General features: G+C 37.5%; 1 protein-coding gene across 1 annotated transcript in view; it reads left to right on the top strand.

Annotated features, from left to right (window-relative positions):
* CNTN2 (contactin 2) overlaps nt 1–21,974 on the top strand; it is a 132,528-nt gene that overhangs the window by 36,169 nt on the left and 74,385 nt on the right. The window contains exons 7-10 of the mRNA XM_053704691.1: nt 934–943; nt 9,693–9,795; nt 16,389–16,564; nt 21,526–21,662. Coding sequence (XP_053560666.1) covers nt 934–943; nt 9,693–9,795; nt 16,389–16,564; nt 21,526–21,662 — 426 coding nt within the window. The remainder of the gene's footprint in view (nt 1–933; nt 944–9,692; nt 9,796–16,388; nt 16,565–21,525; nt 21,663–21,974) is intronic.

The raw sequence follows: 21,974 nt of genomic DNA, 5'->3' as shown, positions 1-21,974 counted from the left end.
TTTCTGATTGATGCATACCCACAGTGATCATGTTTTCCTATCAGCTACTTGCAGCCAAAGAGGAAAAATTCTTAGGGGAGATTTAGCATATATCGAGCGGACATGATTCGCTGGTGAAATACTTGTACAATGCCTCCTGCACATTCGCGGCCAATCGGCTGCTAGCAGGGGGTGTCAATCATCCCGATTGTATCGGATCGGGATGATTGCAGTCCACCACCTAAAAGGTGGCAGACAAGTTAAGGAGCAGTGGTCTTATGACTTGTTCTTAAGTTCTGTTTCCGGCGAGCCGGAAACTTCGCGTGTTGAAAACATACTTGGCTGAGTCAAAGGTGAGGGCATAAGTTAGGACTCTTGGGGGCAGCTAATGTTTAACCTCACTTTTTGCCTTTGCCCTGTCACCTACATGGTATCCAGTATTTTATTGGGTGGGTCATCCAGTAACCCTAATCCCCAGAAAAAAAAAACCCACCTCTAAAAAAAACCCCCAAACTAACACTAAAACCTAATCTAATGATTGCCCTGAAAAAGGCATTTGTGGGGCAGTGCCTAGTTGAAGTGAATTAGCTCTTTGGTGAACAAAACATTATACTAAATCCAAATTAACACGTCCAAAAAAAATCTAACTTTTAAAAAACCTACATTGAAAATTGCCCCGATAAGGGCATTTTGCAGGGCATTGCCCTAAAATGATTACATCTCTTGTGTGATTAATAAAAAAAAAAAGAAGGGCACTGCCCTAATGTGTTTACAACTATTTTTTAAAAAAAAAATAGTAATTTTTTTTTTTTTAATAAAAGATCATCAGTTATTACAGCTCTTTTGCACCCTGAACTAAAAAGGGACATTAAACTGCTGGGTATAATTACAATGTCACAGTTACTACTCACCATGCTGTTGTTTGTCTTTCTGTGCCTGCAGCTCTTTTCAAAGCTAGCAGCTGGTCAATCTCCTCATCGTCATACTGGTGTCACCATCTTGGAGATTAGGTATTTTTTCATTCTGTAACAGAAGCTGTTTGCATTCACAGATCAGTGACATTACCATCTCTTTCACAGCTCTATTGTACACTTTTTTCATATTTAAAGTGGCTGTATTCCTTTATATTGCTGTTATGAATATTACCTTTATCTCTAAAAGAATATTATGTGAAATGATGCACTTTTTAATGACACATTTTTTATTATAACTTGTTAAAGATAATAAACAAAATCTGAATCCTTTTAGTTGCTATCAGTCTATTAATTATACCGACACCAGATGAATAACAAAAATTAGCTTTATTAAAGCATTTTGATTGGAAAAATAATTAGCATTCAATAGTAACTTAATCAATCAAAATATTACAGAGATATAAATTACAGCTCTATAATATTCAACTAAAGCGATAACATAATAACTCCAACTAGCAAGGGAAACAGAATAATGCAGAGATAAAACTATAAGGATAATTAAATCATATTTTCAAAATAACACAAACATTGGCATGATAATAGGAACTAAATATTTGGTTATAAACCCTCTAAGGTAATTGCAGAGAATCAGGTAAATTAATAATTATGACAAACCGTCAGATAATAATTTTATCATAATTCCTGATTTACCCGGTGTTATTGTCGACAAATAAAACCAGGTGGTAGGAATTTTAAAAAGGAAAACACAAAGCTATAAAACAATTAATTAATTTACCTGATCAAATAGGCAAAAGTATTTTACATAAAGGTAAAGTGTAAATCGTAATGATATTAACATTTAAGGTGACTTAATTTCATACTTCACCAAAGTAAATAAATTCCCCCTTTGCAGACAAGAATCAAACTGTCAGGTCGTAGGTCTGTCTGAATAGGCTAAACTAGCCTCAGCAGTTATAATCCAATAATCTCGGACCTCTGTAGTTGATTTGCAAATTACCAACTTCATATATTATGTTATCAGTTCCAAAACACAGGAAAACAACCCCCTCCCATTAGGCTAGACCCTATATATTCCCCTTCTCTCATCTAGGAGGAGACATTAATTATAATATTTTAATCAATAATTAACATAAAATTAATTAGATGAAATATTATTGTTCTTACAGTAGATGGCTCTCGCATATAGGGTAAAAATATTAGAAAAATACTTATTATATTTATGTTTACCCCAACATTCCTAGACTACAATCAAGGTTATAAACTGCACTTATTTACAGAAATAAGCGACTAGCTGGGGCCTAAGCAAGTAAACTACCTTGAATAATGGAAAACATATTGATATGAAACTTCTCAGTCAGCAAGACTGAGGAAAACAAAATTCAATGTTATAATAGATGAGCCCTGGTTAGGCTTAAATAAAAAAAACAACATGGAGTCTGTTGTGTCATGAAATATTCATGACATTGCTCATGTGGCCATATTTTTTTTATTTATATATATATATATATATATATATATATATATATATATATATATATATATATATATATATATATATTATGTCACTTTTAAAAAGTGTATAAAAAGTGTAAAAATGTAATCCTCTGTTGTGTATGCTAAACTGAGGTGCACAATACAGCAATGGCACTAATCTGTGAATGTTCACCACTTCGGTCACAGAGTGCAAGAATATGTGAGCTCTAAGATGGAAGCAGCCAGTATGAAAATACAGAAGATGTGCAGAGCAGTTTATTGTTCCTCTACTAATATATTTTAAAATTGGCCACACACTCTAAAAGGGTTCACCACCACTACCATAGGACTGAATTGCCTACTGGGAAATCCAGGCCTACATAAAATCTTATGGAACCTCAACAGAATATTATTATTTTGTCCAAGAATATCAGGAGATTCTCTCACAACGGACTACTTGTTTCAAACCTAAAAAGTCATAATAATTGTGATATGTCACATAAATCAGGGTTCATTTTAAAGGGACATAATTCCCAAATGTTATTACTTGAAAGTGATGCAGCATATTTGTTAAAAAACTGATTAGAAAACATCAAAGGAACATCTTTAAGAAAAAAGAAATAGGGTTTTATGTCCCTTTAAACTGAGGAGCAAAATAAAGTGACTGTGCCTGCACATTCTAGATACACGCTCCCTTGCAAGTCCCGGTACTATCATCCTGATTGGATGTTTACAATGGGATGTGGCTACTGATTTGAAATAAAAATATCTTCTTTTTTTTTCTTTAATGATTCAGATAGATCTTGCAATTTTAAATAACTTTGCAGTTTACTTCTATTATCTAATTTGTTTTGCTCTCTTGATATCCTGTGTTGAAATGGATACCTTGGAAGACTCAGGAGCGGCTGGTTGGTGGCTGCATATATATGCCGCTTGTTATCGGTTTTCAGCTATCTCCCAGTAGCAGATTGCTGCTTCTTTCACAAAGTATACCTTGAGAATGAATTAGATAATAGAAGTAAATGGAAAGTTGTTTAAAATGTTATTCTCTATCTGAATCATGAAAGAAAAAAATTTTGGTTTCATGATCCTTTAAGAAAGTTTACTTTGAAATCTCAGGAGATTTAGCAAAATCACATGAGATCATAGCAAAGCAAAGTGATGAAGCTGATTGGCTGTTGCTTTTCTCTTGTAAGGTGTATCCAGTCCACGGATCATCCATTACTTGTGGGATATTCTCATTCCCAACAGGAAGTTGCAAGAGGACACCCACAGCAGAGCTGTAATATAGCTCCTCCCCTAACTGTCATAGCCAGTCATTCTCTTGCAACTCTCAACAAGCTAGGATGTTGTAGGAGAGAGTGGTTAAATATAGTTAGTTTATTTTCTTCAATCAAAAGTTTGTTATTTTTAAATAGTACCGGAGTTGTGCTATTTTATCTCAGGCAGTAAATAGAAGAAGAATCTGCCTGAGGTTTCTATGATCTTAGCAGGTTGTAACTAAGATCCATTGCTATTCTCACATATGTCTGAGGGGATTACACAGATGAGGTAACTTCAGCGAGAGAATGGCGTGCAGTTTATTCTGCTATCAGGTATGTGCAGTTATAATTTTTTCTAGAGATGGAAAACACTAGAAAATGCTGCTGATACCGGATTAATGTAAGTTAAGCCTGAATACAGTGATTTAATAACGACTGGTATCATGCTTACTCCCAGGGGTAATACCCTTATGATATTGCAATATAAACGTTTGCTGGCATGTTTAATCATTTTTATATATGCATTAGTGATAAAACTTTATTGGGGCCTAGTTTTTTCCACATGGCTGGCTTAAATTTTGACTAGAAACAGTTTTACTGAGGCTTTCCACTGTTATAGTATAAAAGTTACAGTTGGTGCAGTTAAAATTACAAACTGTGACATCCAGCTTCCCTCAGGAGTCCCCTGTATGCTATAGGACATCTCTAAAGGGCTCAAAGGCTTTCCAAAGTCGTTTATTGGGGAAGGTAGGACCACAGCTTGCTGTGGCAGTTGGTTGTGACTGTTAAAAAAAAAATAAAAAAAAAATCTATTTTGTTGTTTTTTTTAACTAAGGGGTTAATCATCCATTTGCAAGTGGATGCAATGCTCTGCTAGCCTATTATATACACTGTAAACATTTAGTTTGATCTACTGCATTTTTTCACTGTTTTTCAAATTCTGACAAAATTTGTTTCTCTTAAAGGCACAGTACCGTTTTTTATATTTGCTTGTTAACTTGATTTAAAGTGTTTTCCAAGCTTGCTATTCTCATTGCTAGTCTGTATAAACATGAAACTCCTTGTTCATTATGTTTAAAAGCCATGGTGGAACCCCCTCTTAGAATGTGTACCAAATGTACTGATTTAATTTTATGCAATAAAGATCATATTCTGTTTTAAAAAAAAATTATCACCAGAGGAATCTGACGAGGGGAAAGTTATGCCGACTAACTCTCCCCACCTGTCAGACCCTTTGACTCCCGCCCAAGGGACTCACACTCAAATGGCGCCAAGTACATCTAGGGCGCCCATAGCGTTTACTTTACAAGACATGGCGGCAGTCATGGATAATACACTGTCAGCGGTATTAGCCAGACTACCTGAACTTAGAGGTTAGCGAGATAGCTCTGGGGTGAGACAAAATGCAGAGCATACTGACGCTTTAAGAACCATGTCTGATACTGCCTCACAATATGCAGAAGCTGAGGAAGGAGAGCTTCAGTCAGTGGGTGATGTTAATGACTCAGGAAAGATACCTGATTCTAATATTTCTACATTTAAATTTAAGCTTGAACACTTCTGCGTGTTACTTAGGGAGGTTTTAGCTGCTCTGAATGACTGTGATACCATTGCAGTGCCAGAGAAATTTTGTAGACTGGATAAATGCTTTGCAGTGCCGGTGTGTACTGATGTTTTTCCAATACCTAAAAGGTTTACAGAAATTATTAAAAAAGGAATGGGATAGACCAGGTGTGCCGTTCTCTTCCCCTCCTATTTTTAGAAAAATGTTTTCCAATAGACGCCACCACACGGGACTTATGGCAGACAGTCCCTAAGGTGGAGGGAGCAGTTTCTACTCTAGCAAAGCGTACTACTATCCCTGTCGAGGACAGTTGTGCTTTTTTAGAGCCAATGGATAAAAAATTAGAAGGTTACCTTAAGAAAATATTTATTCAACAAGGTTTTATCCTACAGCCCATTGCATGCATTGCCCCTGTCACTGCTGCTGCGGCGTACTGGTTTGAGTCTCTGGAAGAGGCTTTACAGGTAGAGACTCCATTGGATGACATACTTGGCAAACTTAGAGCACTTAAGCTAGCCAATTATTTCATTTCTGATGCCATTGTTCATTTGAATAAACTAACAGCTAAGAATTCTGGTTTTGCTATACAGGCGCGCAGAGCGCTATGGCTTAAATCATGGTCAGCTGACGTGACTTTAAAATCTAAGCTACTTAACATTCCCTTCAAGGGGCAGACCCTATTCGGGCCTGGTTTGAAGGAGATTATTGCTGATATCACGGGAGGAAAAGGTTGTGCCCTTCCTCAGGACAGGTCCAAATCTAGGGCCAAACAGTCTAATTTTCGTGCCTTTCGAAACTTCAAGGCAGGTGCGGCATCAACTTCCTCTAATAATAAACAAGAGGGAACTTTTGCTCAATCCAAGACGGTCTGGAGACCAAACCAGACCTGGAAAAAAGATTAGCAGGTCAAAAAGCCTGCTGCTGCCTCTAAGACAGCATGAAGGAACGACCCCCTATCCGGTAACGGATCTAGTAGGGGGCAGACTTTCACTCTTCGCCCAGGCGTGGGCAAGAGATGTTCAGGATCCCTGGGCGTTTGAAATTATATCCCAGGGATATCTTCTGGACTTCAAAGCTTCCCCCCCAAAAGGGAGATTTCACCTTTCACAATTATCTGCAAATCAGATAAAGAGTGAGGCATTCTTACACTGTGTACGAGACCTCCTAGTTATGGGAGTGATCCATCCAGTTCCAAAGGAGGAACAGGAACAGGGTTTTTACTCAAATCTGTTTGTGGTTCCCAAAAAAGAGGGAACCTTCAGACCGATTTTGGATCTAAAGATCTTAAACAAATTCCTCAAAGTTCCGTCGTTCAAGATGGAAACTATTCGTACCATCCTACCACTGATCTAGGAGGGTCAATATATGACTACAGTGGATCTAAAGGATGCTTATCTTCACATTCCGATACACAAAGATCATCATCGGTTTCTCAGGTTTGCCTTTCAAGACAGGCATTTCCAGTTGTAGCTCTTCCCTTTGGATTAGCTACAGCCCCAAGAATCTTTACAAAGGTTCTAGGGTCGCTTTTGGCGGTCCTTACTAAGGCCGCGGGGCATAGCAGTAGCCCCTTATTTAGACGACATCCTGATACAGGCGTCAAACTTCCAAATTGCCAAGTCTCATACGGACGTAGTACTGGCATTTCTGAGGTCGCATGGGTGGAAAGTGAACAAGGAAAAGTGTTCTCTATCCCCACTCACAAGAGTTTCCTTTCTAGGGACTCTGATAGATTCTGTAGAAATGAAAATTTACCTTGACGGAGTCCAGGTTATCAAAGCTTCTAAATTCCTGTCGGGTTCTTCATTCCATTCCGCGCCCTTTGGTGGCTCAGTGTATGGAAGTAATCGGCTTAATGGTAGCGGCAATGGACATAGTGCCGTTTGCACACTTACATCTCAGACCGCTGCAACTATGCAGGCTCAGTCAGTGGAGCGGGGATTACACAGATTTGGCCCCTCAACTGAATCTGGACCAAGAGACCAGGGATCCTCTTCCCTGGTGGCTATCTCGGGTCCATCTGTCCAAAGGTATGACCTTCGCAGGCCAGATTGGACTATTGTAACAACAAATGCCAGCCTTCTAGGTTGGGGTGCAGTCTGGAACTCCCTGAAGGCTCAGGGATCGTGGACTCAGGAGGAGTCTCTCCTTCCAATAAATATTCTGGAACTAAGAGCGATATTCAAGGCTCTTCAGGTTTGGCCTCAGTTAGCAACTCTGAGGTACATCAGATTTCAGTCGGTCAACATCACGACTGTAGCTTATATCAACCATCGAGGGGGAACAAGAAGTTCCCTAGAGATGTTAGAAGTTTCAAAAATAATTCACTGGGCAGAGATTCACTTTTGCCACCTATCAGCTATCCATATCCCAGGTGGGAGGCGGATTTTCTAAGTCGTCAGACTTTTCATCCGGGAGAGTGGGAACTCCATCCGGAGATATTTGCACAACTGATTCTCCGTTGGGGCAAACCAGAACTGGATCTCATGGCATCTCGCCAGAACGCCAAGCTTCCGTGTTACGGATCCAGGTCCAGGGATCCCAAGGCGACACTGATAGATACTCTAGCAGCGCCCTGGTCTTTCAACCTGGCTTATGTGTTTCCACCGTTTCCTCTGCTCCCTCGACTGATTGCCAAGATCAAGCAGGAGAGAGCATCGGTGATTCTGATAGCACCTGCGTGGCCACGCAGGACCTGGTATGCAGATCTAGTGGACATGTCATCCTTTCCACCATGGTCTCTGCCTCTGAGACAGGACCTTCTACTTCAGGGTCTTTTCAACCATCCAAATCTAATTTCTCTGAGGCTGACTGCCTGGAGATTGAATGCTTGATTTTATCAAAGTGTGGCTTCTCCGAGTCAGTTATTGATACCTTAATACAGGCACGAAAGCCTGTCACCAGGAAAATTTACCATAAGGTATGGCGTAGATATCTTTATTGGTGTGAATCCAAGGGTTACTCATGGAGTAAGGTCAGGATTCCTAGGATTTTATCTTTTCTCCAAGAAGGTTTGGAAAAAGGATTGTCAGCTAGTTTCTTAAAGGGACAGATTTTTGCTCTGTCTATTCTTTTGCACTAGCGTCTGGCAGATGTTCCAGACGTTCAGGCATTTTGTCAGGCTTTAGTTTGAATCAAGCCTGTGTTTAAACCTGTTGCTCCACCATGGAGCTTAAACTTGGTTCTTAAGGTTCTTCAAGGAGTTCCGTTTGAACCTCTTCATTCCATAGATATCAAACTTTTATCTTGGAAAGTTCTTTTTTTTTTTTTGGTAGCTATTTCCTCGGCTCGTAGAGTCTCTGAGCTATCTGCCTTACAATGTGATTCTCCTTATCTGATTTTTCATACGGATAAGGTAGTCCTGCGTAAAAAACCTGGGTTCTTACCTAAGGTGGTATCTAACAAGAATATCAATCAAGAGATTGTGGTTCCATCCTTGTGTTACACAATCTGGACGTGGTCTGTGCTTTAAAGTTTTACTTACAAGCTACTAAAGATTTTCTTCAAACATCTGCTTTGTTTGTTGTCTACTCTGGACAGAGGAGAGGTCAAAAGGCTTGGCAACCTCTTTTTCTTTTTGGCTAAGAAGCTTAATCCGCTTAGCCTATGAGACTGCTGGACAGCAGCCTCCTGAAAGGATTACAGCTCATTCCACTAGAGCTGTGGCTTCCACTTGGGCCTTTAAAAATGAGGCTTCTGTTGATCAGATTTGCAAGGCGGCGACTTGGTCTTCGCTTCATACTTTTTCAAAATTTTACAAATTTGATACTTTTGCTTCTTCTGAGGCTATATTTGGGAGAAAGGTTTTACAGGCAGTGGTTCCTTCCATTTAAGTTCCTGCCTTGTCCCTCCCTTCATCCGTGTACTTTAGCTTTGGTATTGGTATCCCACAAGTAATGTATGATCCGTGGACTGGATACACCTTACAAGAGAAAACACAATTTATGCTTACCTGATAAATTTATTTCTCTTGTGGTGTATCCAGTCTACGGCCCGCCCTGTCATTTTAAGGCAGGTAATTTTTAAATTTAAACTACAGTAACCACTACACCCTATGGTTCCTCCTTTCTCAGCTTGTTTTCGGTCGAATGACTGGCTATGACAGTTAGGGGAGGATCTATATTACAGCTCTGCTGTGGGTGTCCTCTTGCAACTTCCTGTTGGGAATGAGAATATCCCACAAGTAATGGATGATCCGTGGACTGGATACACCACAAGAGAAATAAATTTATCAGGTAAGCATAAATTGTGTTTTTTTTTGTTTCCGCTATGCAGATTACAGTAAAATGAGTAGCTTTGGCTCACAGAGCACTTATTCTGTGGAGGAGAAGAAATGTTAGGGTAAAATATCTTTTCCATAGAGATGAAATATTCTTGTAATCTTTTTACAGTTTTGCTACATCACTTGATGAATAATTTAGCATATGAGTAAAATGTTCCTTTAATGAACTAACAAACAGCATATACTTTGCCTTGCAGCTGAACCACGATTGTATGCCCCTAGCATTAAGGTGAGGTTCCCAGCAGAGACTTATACTTTGTCTGGACAAGCTGTGACACTGGAGTGCTTCGCATATGGAAAGTAAGTATCTTCCATGTTGTTTGATCACATGCATTAATTTACACTGATTGTGGTGATGATGTTGGTATACTGAAGTTACATATATACAATATTCTTCCTATTATTGATAATAATAATAATGAACGTAAGCAACTTTTTAATATGAAAACGCCTACTATTACCAATATATTGGTGGTTGTTTAGAGTTGATTTTATTATTAATATTATTTTGCAAATGATTCTAAGAAACCTACCGCTTAGCACTATTAATATCACAGGGTGCTCTATCCATATTGTGACCCTACGCTAAAAATCTGGTATTACAAATCAATGGTAAAAAAGATTTGTCAGAGAATATTAACATGGCCAACATTTTTTTAGCGAGCTACAAATGTGTGGTGAGTTATTTGTTGTACATATACTGTATATACATAGACATATACAGTATATGTATACATACATAAACACATACATATACTGTACACATTTGAGCTCTTCCCAGACCAACACCTTGTCATATACCATATCCCTTTAAATCATTTTCAAAACATTTATTTTAATATTAGGCATATATCTCTATCTATCTATCTATCTATATATACAGTATATGTATGTATGTATATATATATATATATATATATATATATATATACGTTGATTGGAGTAGCCGTGTTAGTCCAGAGATTTAGATATCAAAATAACAAGAGTATTGCATTGAGCAATTATACTTTTTTATTGGACTAACTATACATTTATAAGATGACAAGTTTTCGAAAGAATGTCTTCCTTTTTTAAGTCTGAAGCAATACTGACCAACTTGATGGAATTTACAGATTTCGGGGCCTATCTATTAAGCTCCGAAAGGAGCTTGATGGCCCGTGTTTCTGGCGAGTCTGAAGACTCGCCAGGAACAGCAGTTATGAAGCAGCGGTCACAAAAACCACTGCTCCATAACCCTGTCCGCCTGCTCTGAGCAGGCGGACAGGAATCGCAACAATTCAACCCGATCAAGTACGATCGGTTTGATTGACACCCCCTGCTGGCGGCCCATTGGCCGCGAGTCTGCAGGGGGCGGCGTTGCACCAGCAGCTCTTGTGAACTGCTGGTGCAATGTTAAATGCGGAGAGCGTATTGCTCTCCGCATTCAGCGATGTCTTGCGGACCTGATCCACACTGTCAGATCAGGTCCGCAAGACATTTCTTAAATATGCCTCTATGTCTTAAAACATAGGATGGCTAAAAAGACAGAAAGTTTTACAGAGGTCTGAATGCAGGGGGAGGAGGGGTGTCAGGTGTCTGCCTAATCATGTTGGGGGTTAGGAAGACAGTGTAAGTAAAGGATAACAGACAGGGGAAATATATAGTTATACACAAAGCATATACTGACATAAAGTTATAGGGCCTTCGAAAAAGCCGGAGTTACTGGCAAAACATGTCAGGGGAAAGGGCATGTGGGACCCTTCATTTTTTAACGTACTAGAGGTATAACAGGGTAGCTTAAACTTGATATCTGAGCTGACACTCGTGTATACTGAGATTAGTAAGTCAGGTAATGGGGAATCATAATTACAAATAGCAAATAATGACCTAAGGTCTTACTAAGTTTGGCTATTATCGATCAACCCCCAGGACAGTAGCGTGTAAATGGAAACTGTTTATGAAACTGTTTAGTATCAATGCTAAAGGTATCATTTTATTTGCTTCTTTCTTGCGGAAGAAGTGTGCAGAGTAACTTACTACTATATACATTTGCAGGGAAATCACAGACTGAGATAGTATTGCTTTTAATAACTATTAACATTTGTCCTCAATTTGCAATTAAACTAGTTCTATAGTATACATTGAAACAGCACAGGATTGTGGCTAAATAACGCCAAAATTTGAACACACAATCCACTATAGAATTGGCAGTCGCTTTTCACATAATTCATAAGGGAACGTAACATTTCTGATTGCAATATATACTACGTAAGGTTTATAAACTTCAAGCTACACTTATACAGTGTACTATAACAACAAAGGGCTTTTTCTGTTACAGAACAATTAACAGTACCTTGACTATACAATACGAGCATCTGTATAATACACACTGTCAAGATAAAAGGTCGAGGCATATTGATCCAATTATAAGGAGGAGACGGAAGCTTCAACTCAGTCACTGAAATATTATGTAAAATAGAGTCAGATGTTGACACTACTATATATTTAATTTGATCTATATTCACGGTGCTAGCCGTGCATTTAATTAACAGCCTAACAATATTAAATAAGAAACTTTGCTGTCATAGCAAAACAAATTGAACCGTTTAATTAAGTAACACGGCAACACTAGAAAGTAACTGCTAACTATATATGAGGGTAATAAAAACCATCACAATATTTAGTGCCATTGCCTGTCCTTACTCCTGGGTTACTATTTTTTATGAGTTAACAATACATGGCATACCTAGAGTGGGGCCAACACAAATAAATAGTACATTGCCTAGATTAGTTTAGCCATTAATATTTGATCATTAGACACGTAGCCTATCAGGGGACATATTCTATTTGAGTGCTTAGTTCTGAGAGGAGACAGCATCTCTCTGCATTATTGTAGTAATTGTTATACATGGCATAAAATCTATATATAATACATATCACTTAGGACTGCGGTAGTATATACTAACACTGAGACCCACTATAGATATTAAACACTATTTCCAGTGTAATACATACTGTGGTACTATATACTATAACTGACGGCTTCTTGTCCTTAACCTATATGGATAGGATATAGTCGAAACAGTATCAGATTTATATATAATCTCATATTCAGGTACAACTACACTATATTAATAACTGCTAGCACTCTATAGTGTTATAACAGATACAGTGTCATATTCATTTGCCTCGATCCCAACATATGACATTACTATACTCTGCCAATAACCAGAAATACTAACTGAGGGGTTAACTGTTGGGCCAACTCATACAGGGAGTGCAGAATTATTAGGCAAATGAGTATTTTAACCACATCATCCTCTTTATGCATGTTGTCTTACTCCAAGCTGTATAGGCTCGAAAGCCTACTACCAATTAAGCATATTAGGTGATGTGCATCTCTGTAATGAGAAGGGGTGTGGTCTAATGACATCAACACCCTATATCAGGTGTGCATAATTATTAGGCAACTTCCTTTCCTTTGGCAAAATGGGTCAAAAGAAGGACTTGACAGGCTCAGAAAAGTAAAAAATCGTGAGATATCTTGCAGAGGGATGCAGCACTCTTAAAATTGCAAAGCTTCTGAAGCGTGATCATCGAACAATCAAGCGTTTCATTCAAAATAGTCAACAGGGTCGCAAGAAGCGTGTGGAAAAACCAAGGCGCAAAATAACTGCCCATGAACTGAGAAAAGTCAAGCGTGCAGCTGCCAAGATGCCACTTGCCACCAGTTTGGCCATATTTCAGAGCTGTAACATCACTGGAGTGCCCAAAAGCACAAGGTGTGCAATACTCAGAGACATGGCCAAGGTAAGAAAGGCTGAAAGACGACCACCACTGAACAAGACACACAAGCTGAAACGTCAAGACTGGGCCAAGAAATATCTCAAGACTGATTTTTCTAAAGTTTTATGGACTGATGAAATGAGAGTGAGTCTTGATGGGCCAGATGGATGGGCCCGTGGCTGGATTGGTAAAGGGCAGAGAGCTCCAGTCTGACTCAGATGCCAGCAAGGTGGAGGTGGAGTACTGGTTTGGGCTGGTATCATCAAAGATGAGCTTGTGGGGCCTTTTCGGGTTGAGGATGGAGTCAAGCTCAACTCCCAGTCCTACTGCCAGTTTCTGGAAGACACCTTCTTCAAGCAGTGGTACAGGAAGAAGTCTGCATCCTTCAAGAAAAACATGATTTTCATGCAGGACAATGCTCCATCACACGCGTCCAAGTACTCCACAGCGTGGCTGGCAAGAAAGGGTATAAAAGAAGAAAATCTAATGACATGGCCTCCTTGTTCACCTGATCTGAACCCCATTGAGAACCTGTGGTCCATCATCAAATGTGAGATTTACAAGGAGGGAAAACAGTACACCTCTCTGAACAGTGTCTGGGAGGCTGTGGTTGCTGCTGCACGCAATGTTGATGGTGAACAGATCAAAACTCTGACAGAATCCATGGATGGCAGGCTTTTGAGTGTCCTTGCAAAGAAAGGTGGCTATATTGGTCACTGATTTGTTTTTGTTTTGTTTTTGAATGTCAGAAATGTATATTTGTGAATGTTGAGATGTTATATTGGTTTCACTGGTAAAAATAAATAATTGAAATGGGTATATATTTGTTTTTTGTTAAGTTGCCTAATAATTATGCACAGTAATAGTCACCTGCACACACAGATATCCCCCTAAAATAGCTATAACTAAAAACAAACTAAAAACTACTTCCAAAACTATTCAGTTTTGATAGTAATGAGTTTTTTGGGTTCATTGAGAACATGGTTGTTGTTCAATAATAAAATTAATCCTCAAAAATACAACTTGCCTAATAATTCTGCACTCCCTGTATTAAGTGTACTATCTCAACAAATATATGATTTACACTATTCTTGGCTGTTAAATACTAATCCCTATACCATACCTGACCGCTATACATCCAATACCCCTGGTGAATACTATCCCATGGTTTTATATGTTAAGCAACCCTTTATGCTCTAGCTGATTTTAGAGTACCCATTTTTAAAGCATACCCAATAAAATGTATTTTTAACCTATACATTTTTTTATATCAACCTCCCATATCTATGATTCATATATTTGGGAATTGAGTGCTATTTTTGTATCTTTTCTTACAACTTTTCTTAGTTGTATTAGTATTAGTGTCTGTATATACACAGCACCTTTGGGCTTTTACTACAATTTATAAGGCCAGTTGTGTATCATTACTAGCCCATCCCAGTAAATTGTAATCAGTAGTGCCATCACTCTTGTTCATTTAAAATAAAGTTATATATCAACATAGAATCAATATGTATAAAGATGTGAAATTATATATACAGGGGAATATAAAATAGTCATAAAAGAAGAAAGGAAAGAAAGAAAAAAAGGGGAATAATAATAATGACAAAAGTGTGGACATAGGCTTACCTGCGTACCTATGCATAGAGAGTGTGAAATAAACAATGTAATTGACTACAGTATATCAAAGTACATTAAAAAAAATATTTGAGAATGGGTTAAAAAACCAGAGTATACATTTAGTCCAAAATTTAGCAAGTGGAAGTGCATTATCATTTTCATTTCAAAGGTTTTTCTTTCCATGGTGTTTTTGAAGTTGCCTCTGAGAATCTTGATTTTAAGGGTTTTGGATGGAGTGGTCAGGTTGGGTGAAATGGTGACCCTGTTGATCACCATGTCACCCAACCTGACCACTCCATCCAAAACTTTAAAATCAAGATTCTCAGAGGCAACTTCAAAAACACCATGGAAAGAAAAACCTTTGAAATGAAAATTACCTTGATGTGGTACCTGGGCTTGTCCCATTTGGCCAAATGCGGTAACTAACCCTTCCATTTTTGCTTTTAATCTTAGCTAAAAGCTTGTAAGTGAGTGCTGGACTTTCTCTGTGTGTTGTATTCATTTGTTTTGTAATTTTCCCTATGGTTCTTGCACCCAGACCTGTCTGGGGTTAACTGCATGTGACACTGGAGACAGCACAGCTTGCTGTGAGTGCCAGTGAGCTGAGCATGGGGTGATTACATAAGCCTGTGCCCCTTCACTTGTTCCCAATTTGTTGGATTTAGAGCTTGCATTGTGTGGCTGTTTTAGGGTCCCAGGCTTTTGGAAGGGACCTTGACGTGGTACCTGGGCTTGTCCCTTAACCCTTACATTTTTTCTTTTAATCTTAGCTGAGATTTAAAAAATGCTATTCAGAAGTCCAATAGTTCATGTGGTAAGGAATTTCGTAAATTGATACATAATTAGGTACAATGATATCAATTTGAATATTTCTATTTCTAATATTGCATAATTCAAATATTACATTTAAAAAAAGCATTAGAAATACTATTAGAAATATATAAATTCAAATTTTTCAAATTTGAATATTGCTTAATTTATTGAATTATTATGAAAATTCGAATTGAATATTACAATTAAAGAAAGCATTATAAATACTATTACATTAAACAAATGTTAGACGTTGAACAAACAATCGAAATTTTAAACAAACAAACGTGTAAAAATTTGTTTCATTTTTCGAATGTTGCGAAACATTCACCCATCCCTATTCACTGAGCATAAGTAGAAAATAACCATAAGTCAATGAAGATTGAGTGAATAACTGATACTGGTATATGAGCTTTAATTTAAATTTAAATTAATTTCACTTCATATTGTTTATGTTTAAGTGCTTCTCTTTCATATAGATGAGTGCAGTTTTTCTTTAACCTCTTAAGGACATATGACGGAATTTTTCCGTCATAAAACAATTGAGCAAACTGAAAGCTGTGTCCTTAAAGGGTTAATTATATTTGAATTCCAACATTTAATAACTCCTAAAAGTGAACAAAAAAGGGGTAAATACACTCTACTCCACACCACCTTTCCCTTATTTATAAAATTAAAAAAATTGCTCCCTCTCACAGCCCAGTGCCTCAAATTCGGTGGCGGAAGGTCGATGGGGCACTTCCTCCTCGGTGGACGGTTTCAGATCCTGTCCTTCATATCTCAAGTGTCAGCTTTGATGATGATGGCACCTATGAATGTGAGGCAGAGAACTCACGAGGACGAGATACCCATCAAGGACGTATTATAGTTCAAGGTAAGATATACAGTTATTATTATAGTACATGGACCAATGTATATGGATACAACCAACATTTTAAATGGTAACTTCTCCATTATCTGAAATAGAATTCATTAATGTTTAGTAACATCCAATGAAGTAACGGACCGTGAAGCCTTTAATATTTAAAGGGCTATTATAGTCAAAAAATGACATCCTCTAATCTGTTAGAGCAGGGGTCAGCAACCTTGGCTCTACTGATGTTTTGGAACTGCATTTCCCATGATGCTTAGACAGCCTAAAGAATGTCTTAGCATCATGGGAAATGTAGTTCCAAAACATCTGGAGTTTCAAGGTTGCTGACACCTGTGTTAGAGCATATAAATGTAAGACTCTCGCCCCTACAGTACTGTAGGTTTAACCCCTTTGCAAGGTTTAAAAACACAGTACTGCTGGGTCGATAGTCTTAAAATTAAATGCTCTAACGATAGTCTTAAAATTACATGTTTGTGGGTTGATACAGGAATCAATCAACTTAATAAGACATTGCTGGATATAGCCTTTCTGGCATTAAGTGTTGCAATGTTTTTGTTTGTTTTTTGCGGCTCCATCTTTCTTTAGTTTGTTTATTCGTTAAAGGGGATGCTTAATTTCCATGTTGAAACAAATGCAAAATTAGTGAGCTGAATGCATATATGTAATAGAATACGCTTCTGAGCTCAATGTAATGAGAGTTTTATTCAGTTTCACTTTTATTCACATATTTTGATTTTTGTGTAGCAGTGTATGTTTGAAACTTTGAATGTAAATTTAAATACATTTAATTTTAAATAAAGTAAGGTGTTCTATATTAAATATGGTGATTTTCATCCACCAACTTTAATTTGGTGGAGAGAGTTTAGTAAACAGCAGTTTAATGACATTTGCCTCTTGATAAATGAACCAATAAGAATCACCAGATAGCATTAGCAGCCATCTTGTTTTATAAAATAAGCTTTATTTAATTTATCTGACAGAGTGTAGCATAAACCTTATTTTTGTGTTAGTTCACTAACATAGTTGTCATTCAAAATATGTATAATACATATATATGTATACAGTGATAGTATTATTATCTTTAGCATTTAAAGTATCCCTGCATAGCACTCCTTAATATGTTGGCACTTTATAAATGATAGGTAATAATAATAAAATAAGAAACTATTTATTGTGCATATACTGTTCAGTCTCCATTAGTTTAAAATGGAAGACAACACTCTGTGAGGAATTCTATGATTTATTAACTGAGTTCTCACATTCTGTTTCAAACAACCTTTGCTCTGAAGGTCCTGGGTGAGATATGCATCATAAAAGCCCACTTTTATGATGCATAGCTCACCCAGGACCTTCAGAATGAAGGATGTTTGAAATAGAATGTAAGAGATACGGTGAAGAAATTTAATTCAGAAAAAGGCAGAGGGGATATTGTTGGGAAAGATTAGCAGAACAAGCAGGAATAGAGAGTTAAAGGGACAGTCTACACCAGAATTTTTATCGTTTACAAAGATAGATATTCCCTTTATTACCCATTCCCTAGTTTTGCACAACCAACACTGTTATATAAATAGACTTTTTACCTCTGTAATTACCTTGTATCTAGGCCTCTGCAAACTGCCCCATTATTTCAGTTCTTTTGACAGACATCTATTTTAGCCAATCAGAGCTGGCTCACCTGAACTCCACGTGCGTGAGCACAGTGTTCTCAATATGACACACATGAACTAACACCCTCTAGTGGTGAAAAGATGTCAAAATGCCCTGAGAGAAGAGGTGGCCTTCAAGGGCTTAGAAATTAGCATATGAACCTCCTAGATTTAGCTTTCAACTAAGGATACCAAGAGAAAAAAGCAAAACTGGTGATAAAAGTAAATTGGAAAATGGTTTAAAATTACATTCTCTATCTGAATCTTTAAAGTTTATTTTGGACTAGACTGTCCCTTTAACATAGACAGAGTCAGCATGGTGATAGTAGAAAAGAGAAAAAAAACTAAAAAGATGGTGGACAGGACAGAGGAAAAAGAACCAGAGAAATTAGATATACAATTCAAGGGAAATAGAACCAAAGAGGTGGAAGCCACACTAGAGGGAGAAGAGACATGTGAGAGGGGTGCACATGAAAGTCACATGACCAGAGTTATCAGCAATAAGGATACTGGACTAATTATTTAGCAACTACACATAACTATTTGTTACAGCCTTGCAGCCTCAGCTGAGGAACAGTGAATGATGTATAGCTCTAAAACACATTAAAGCAATGCAAAAATATATTTTAACATACAAAGTATGATTTTATTTAAATTAGTGGGCCATACTGATCATTAAAAGGACATCAAACCCAACATTTTGCTTTCATTATTCAAGAGGAGCATGTGATTTTAAACAACTTTCCAGATTACTTCTATTAGCAAATTTGCTTCATTCTCTTGGTATCCTTGCTATGTTGAAGGAGAATTACTAGGTGCTAGTTAAATACATTGGGGAAGCCCATGACAAAAGGCATAAAAGTGCAGCCACCAATCAGCAGCTGGCTCCCAATAATGCACTGCTGCTCCTGAGCCCACGTAGGTATGTCTTTTAACTAAACATACCAAGAGAATGAAGAAAAATGTTCTTTTTGGATCATGAAATAAATATTTTGTGTTTAATGTCCCTTTAAATTGAATGTAAAGTCAATCAAAGTGCTTTACCTCAATCAATAGATGTCACAAAATAAGGCTAAGTTTCATTCATCAATTTCGCTCTAAACGCTTGATTAGGTTTTCTAATAAATTATAACCAATGTATTCTTACCGCCGTCCTCCACCAGAATTATTGTACATTTTCGTCATTGATGACGATTAAAGCATTCTGCAATCAACGCTGCCAAATACCTTTTCTAAATACGCACACTGTATAATAAGCGCTTGCGGCAATGAATCTATCTTACTGAATTTTACTAATGTTGCTTGCATATGCGCGTCCATGAGATGTGCATGCTCTGTTTCAATCTTCTTTGATCAAGTGCAGAAAGTAAGTTGTCGGACAGCTGATTTCATACAACTGCTCTCTCTGATCCAATAGTACACAATGATTTTACTAACTCATTGCATACTATGTTTCAATGATCAGAGAGCGGAGAGAAGCTCATGCCCAAATCAATGTACTATCAGGAGCGCGCTTCAGAGCTATGTATAGAGCGGGTGGGTCCGCTCTATACGTCAGACATTGAAAAACCAGGAAGTATCTCTTGGGAGGAGTTTGCGAAGACACAGTAAAGAAATTATAAAGTATCTAAAATAAAATCTAATTGTTTTAAAAAACAAAACAAAAAAACTTAGCGACTACGTTTAGGGAGACAATATCTATGTATAGCGGTACGGCTAACTTTATTCTTTGGTGTCATAGTTGTTGTTTTTAATTAGATAATAAGCCTTTTATTTTTTCAGTTAGCCTAGTATTTTGTGAGCTGGAGTTGGAACTATCATTATTAGCGATAATTATGGGACATTTCAGTGTAAACATAAAGCAATCTGTTTTATTCCCTTATTTTACTGTTTAACTCACTCAAAACTGTTATACACATGGTCAAAGTTCAAGATCTGGAACACACCCATTCTGCTCCAGATGAAGACATGGGTTGTGCTTGGAGCATACACATGTATGCATGTTCATTTGATCATCACCAACTATATCCTCCTCATATGGAGTGGCACAGCAACAAAACTTTTGCAGGAGTTAAAGGGACATTAAACACTAAATACACGCTAGATAGAATGATGCATTCAAAGAAAAGATTAGTCCATGACTAACATGTAGATGTATTTTTTAAAGTTTCATTAGTTGTTTAAAAAGTGACAAAATAAGTGTAAAGTTTTAGTGTCTATAAAACACTGGGAGCTGCCATGTTGTAACTTAGGTTACCTTCTCTGCTGTGGCCAATTAGAGACAGTTATAAATAGGTCACTAGAGTGTGCAGCCATTGGCTGTGTTAAATAGAACAGTGTTCTGCACTTCCATTTCTAACAGGAACTGAAAAGCTCACAATTTCAGAATGGAATTACAGGCAAAGAGGACAAAATAAATAATGAAAGTATATTGCAGAGTTGTTTTATATATACAATTTATCATTTTATATTACCATCTCAAAGTGTTTAATGTCCCTTTAAACACATAGTAATAATAATGGTTTTTATAAATAAAACACTTCAATAATATAGATCATTTTATTTTTAAACAACAATCGACCTTTAGTGTTAATAATAACTTCTCACTATCTAACCAGCTATCAATGTAATCAAAGTACATCAGGTTATTGTGATGCACTATTACACGTGAGTCCATTTTGCATCTTGTATGAGATCTCATAGTTATTAAATATCTAAAATGCGCCAAGTTTTTTTTTTTTTTTTAAGAAAATGTTGAGTTAGGTGTTCTTAGGGTTGCCAGCTCTCCTCCAAAAAAATACTAAACAATCTGTTGGTAACTGAACATGATAGTAGGTAGGGTCACACAATGCTCCCCCCAAAAAAAGATCTACCTCAGCTCCAACTCATGATCCTGCCAAGCATAGTGTTCCAAATAGAGCAGTCATTCTACCCCTTGACTGTTAGTAACATACAAATAAATAATTTTTGGCTGACAGTAAGATATATAAACAAAAGTGGTTGACCCCCCCTTCACTGCCCCTCACTCCTTTCTACTCTATATTTGTAATGTGTTGAGACATAGGATGCCTCTTAAATTTAGCTAACTCTCACAGATTTTAGAAAAACTGGACTTTTAAGTGTTCAGTAATTTTGCAAAGATTTTACTGGACAGCGTGCTAAAGTACTGGACGGTCCAGTTGAATACCGGACACCTGGCAACCCTAGGTGTTCTAGAAATGTTCAAATCCTTTAGTACAGAATGTGAACATTGTTAATACCACCAACCTTCTCCTTACTGTCATTTTAAACCTCTCTCTCCATGTGCCCTCCCAGCTCAGCCTGAATGGCTACAGATTATTAGCGATACTGAAGCTAAGATTGACTCTGATCTTTGGTGGACTTGTGCAGCCTCAGGAAAACCACGTCCCACCATCCGCTGGCTGCGTGATGGTAAACCTCTAAACTCACAGGTAACTGTTGGAATCTGACTGCTTCACAGCCACCAACGTGTGAACATAAATGTGTGTTTAAATATGTTTGCTAATAAGTTAAAGGGACAGTCTACTTGAAAATGAAAGATAGATAATCCCTTTATTATCCATTCCCCAGTTTTGCATAACCAGCACTGTTATATTAATACACTTTTTACCTCTGTGATTACCTTGTATTTAAGCCTCTGCAAACTGCACCCTTATCTCAGTTCTTTTAACAGACTTGCATTTTAGCCAATCAGTGCTGACTGATAAATAACTCCATGGGAGCGAGCACAATATAATCTATAT

This window comes from Bombina bombina, chromosome 3 (genome assembly GCF_027579735.1).
Source record: "Bombina bombina isolate aBomBom1 chromosome 3, aBomBom1.pri, whole genome shotgun sequence".
Lineage (NCBI taxonomy): Eukaryota > Metazoa > Chordata > Amphibia > Anura > Bombinatoridae > Bombina > Bombina bombina.
The sequence above is the reverse complement of the archived record's forward strand: the minus strand, read 5'-3'. Positions and strand labels throughout refer to the sequence as shown.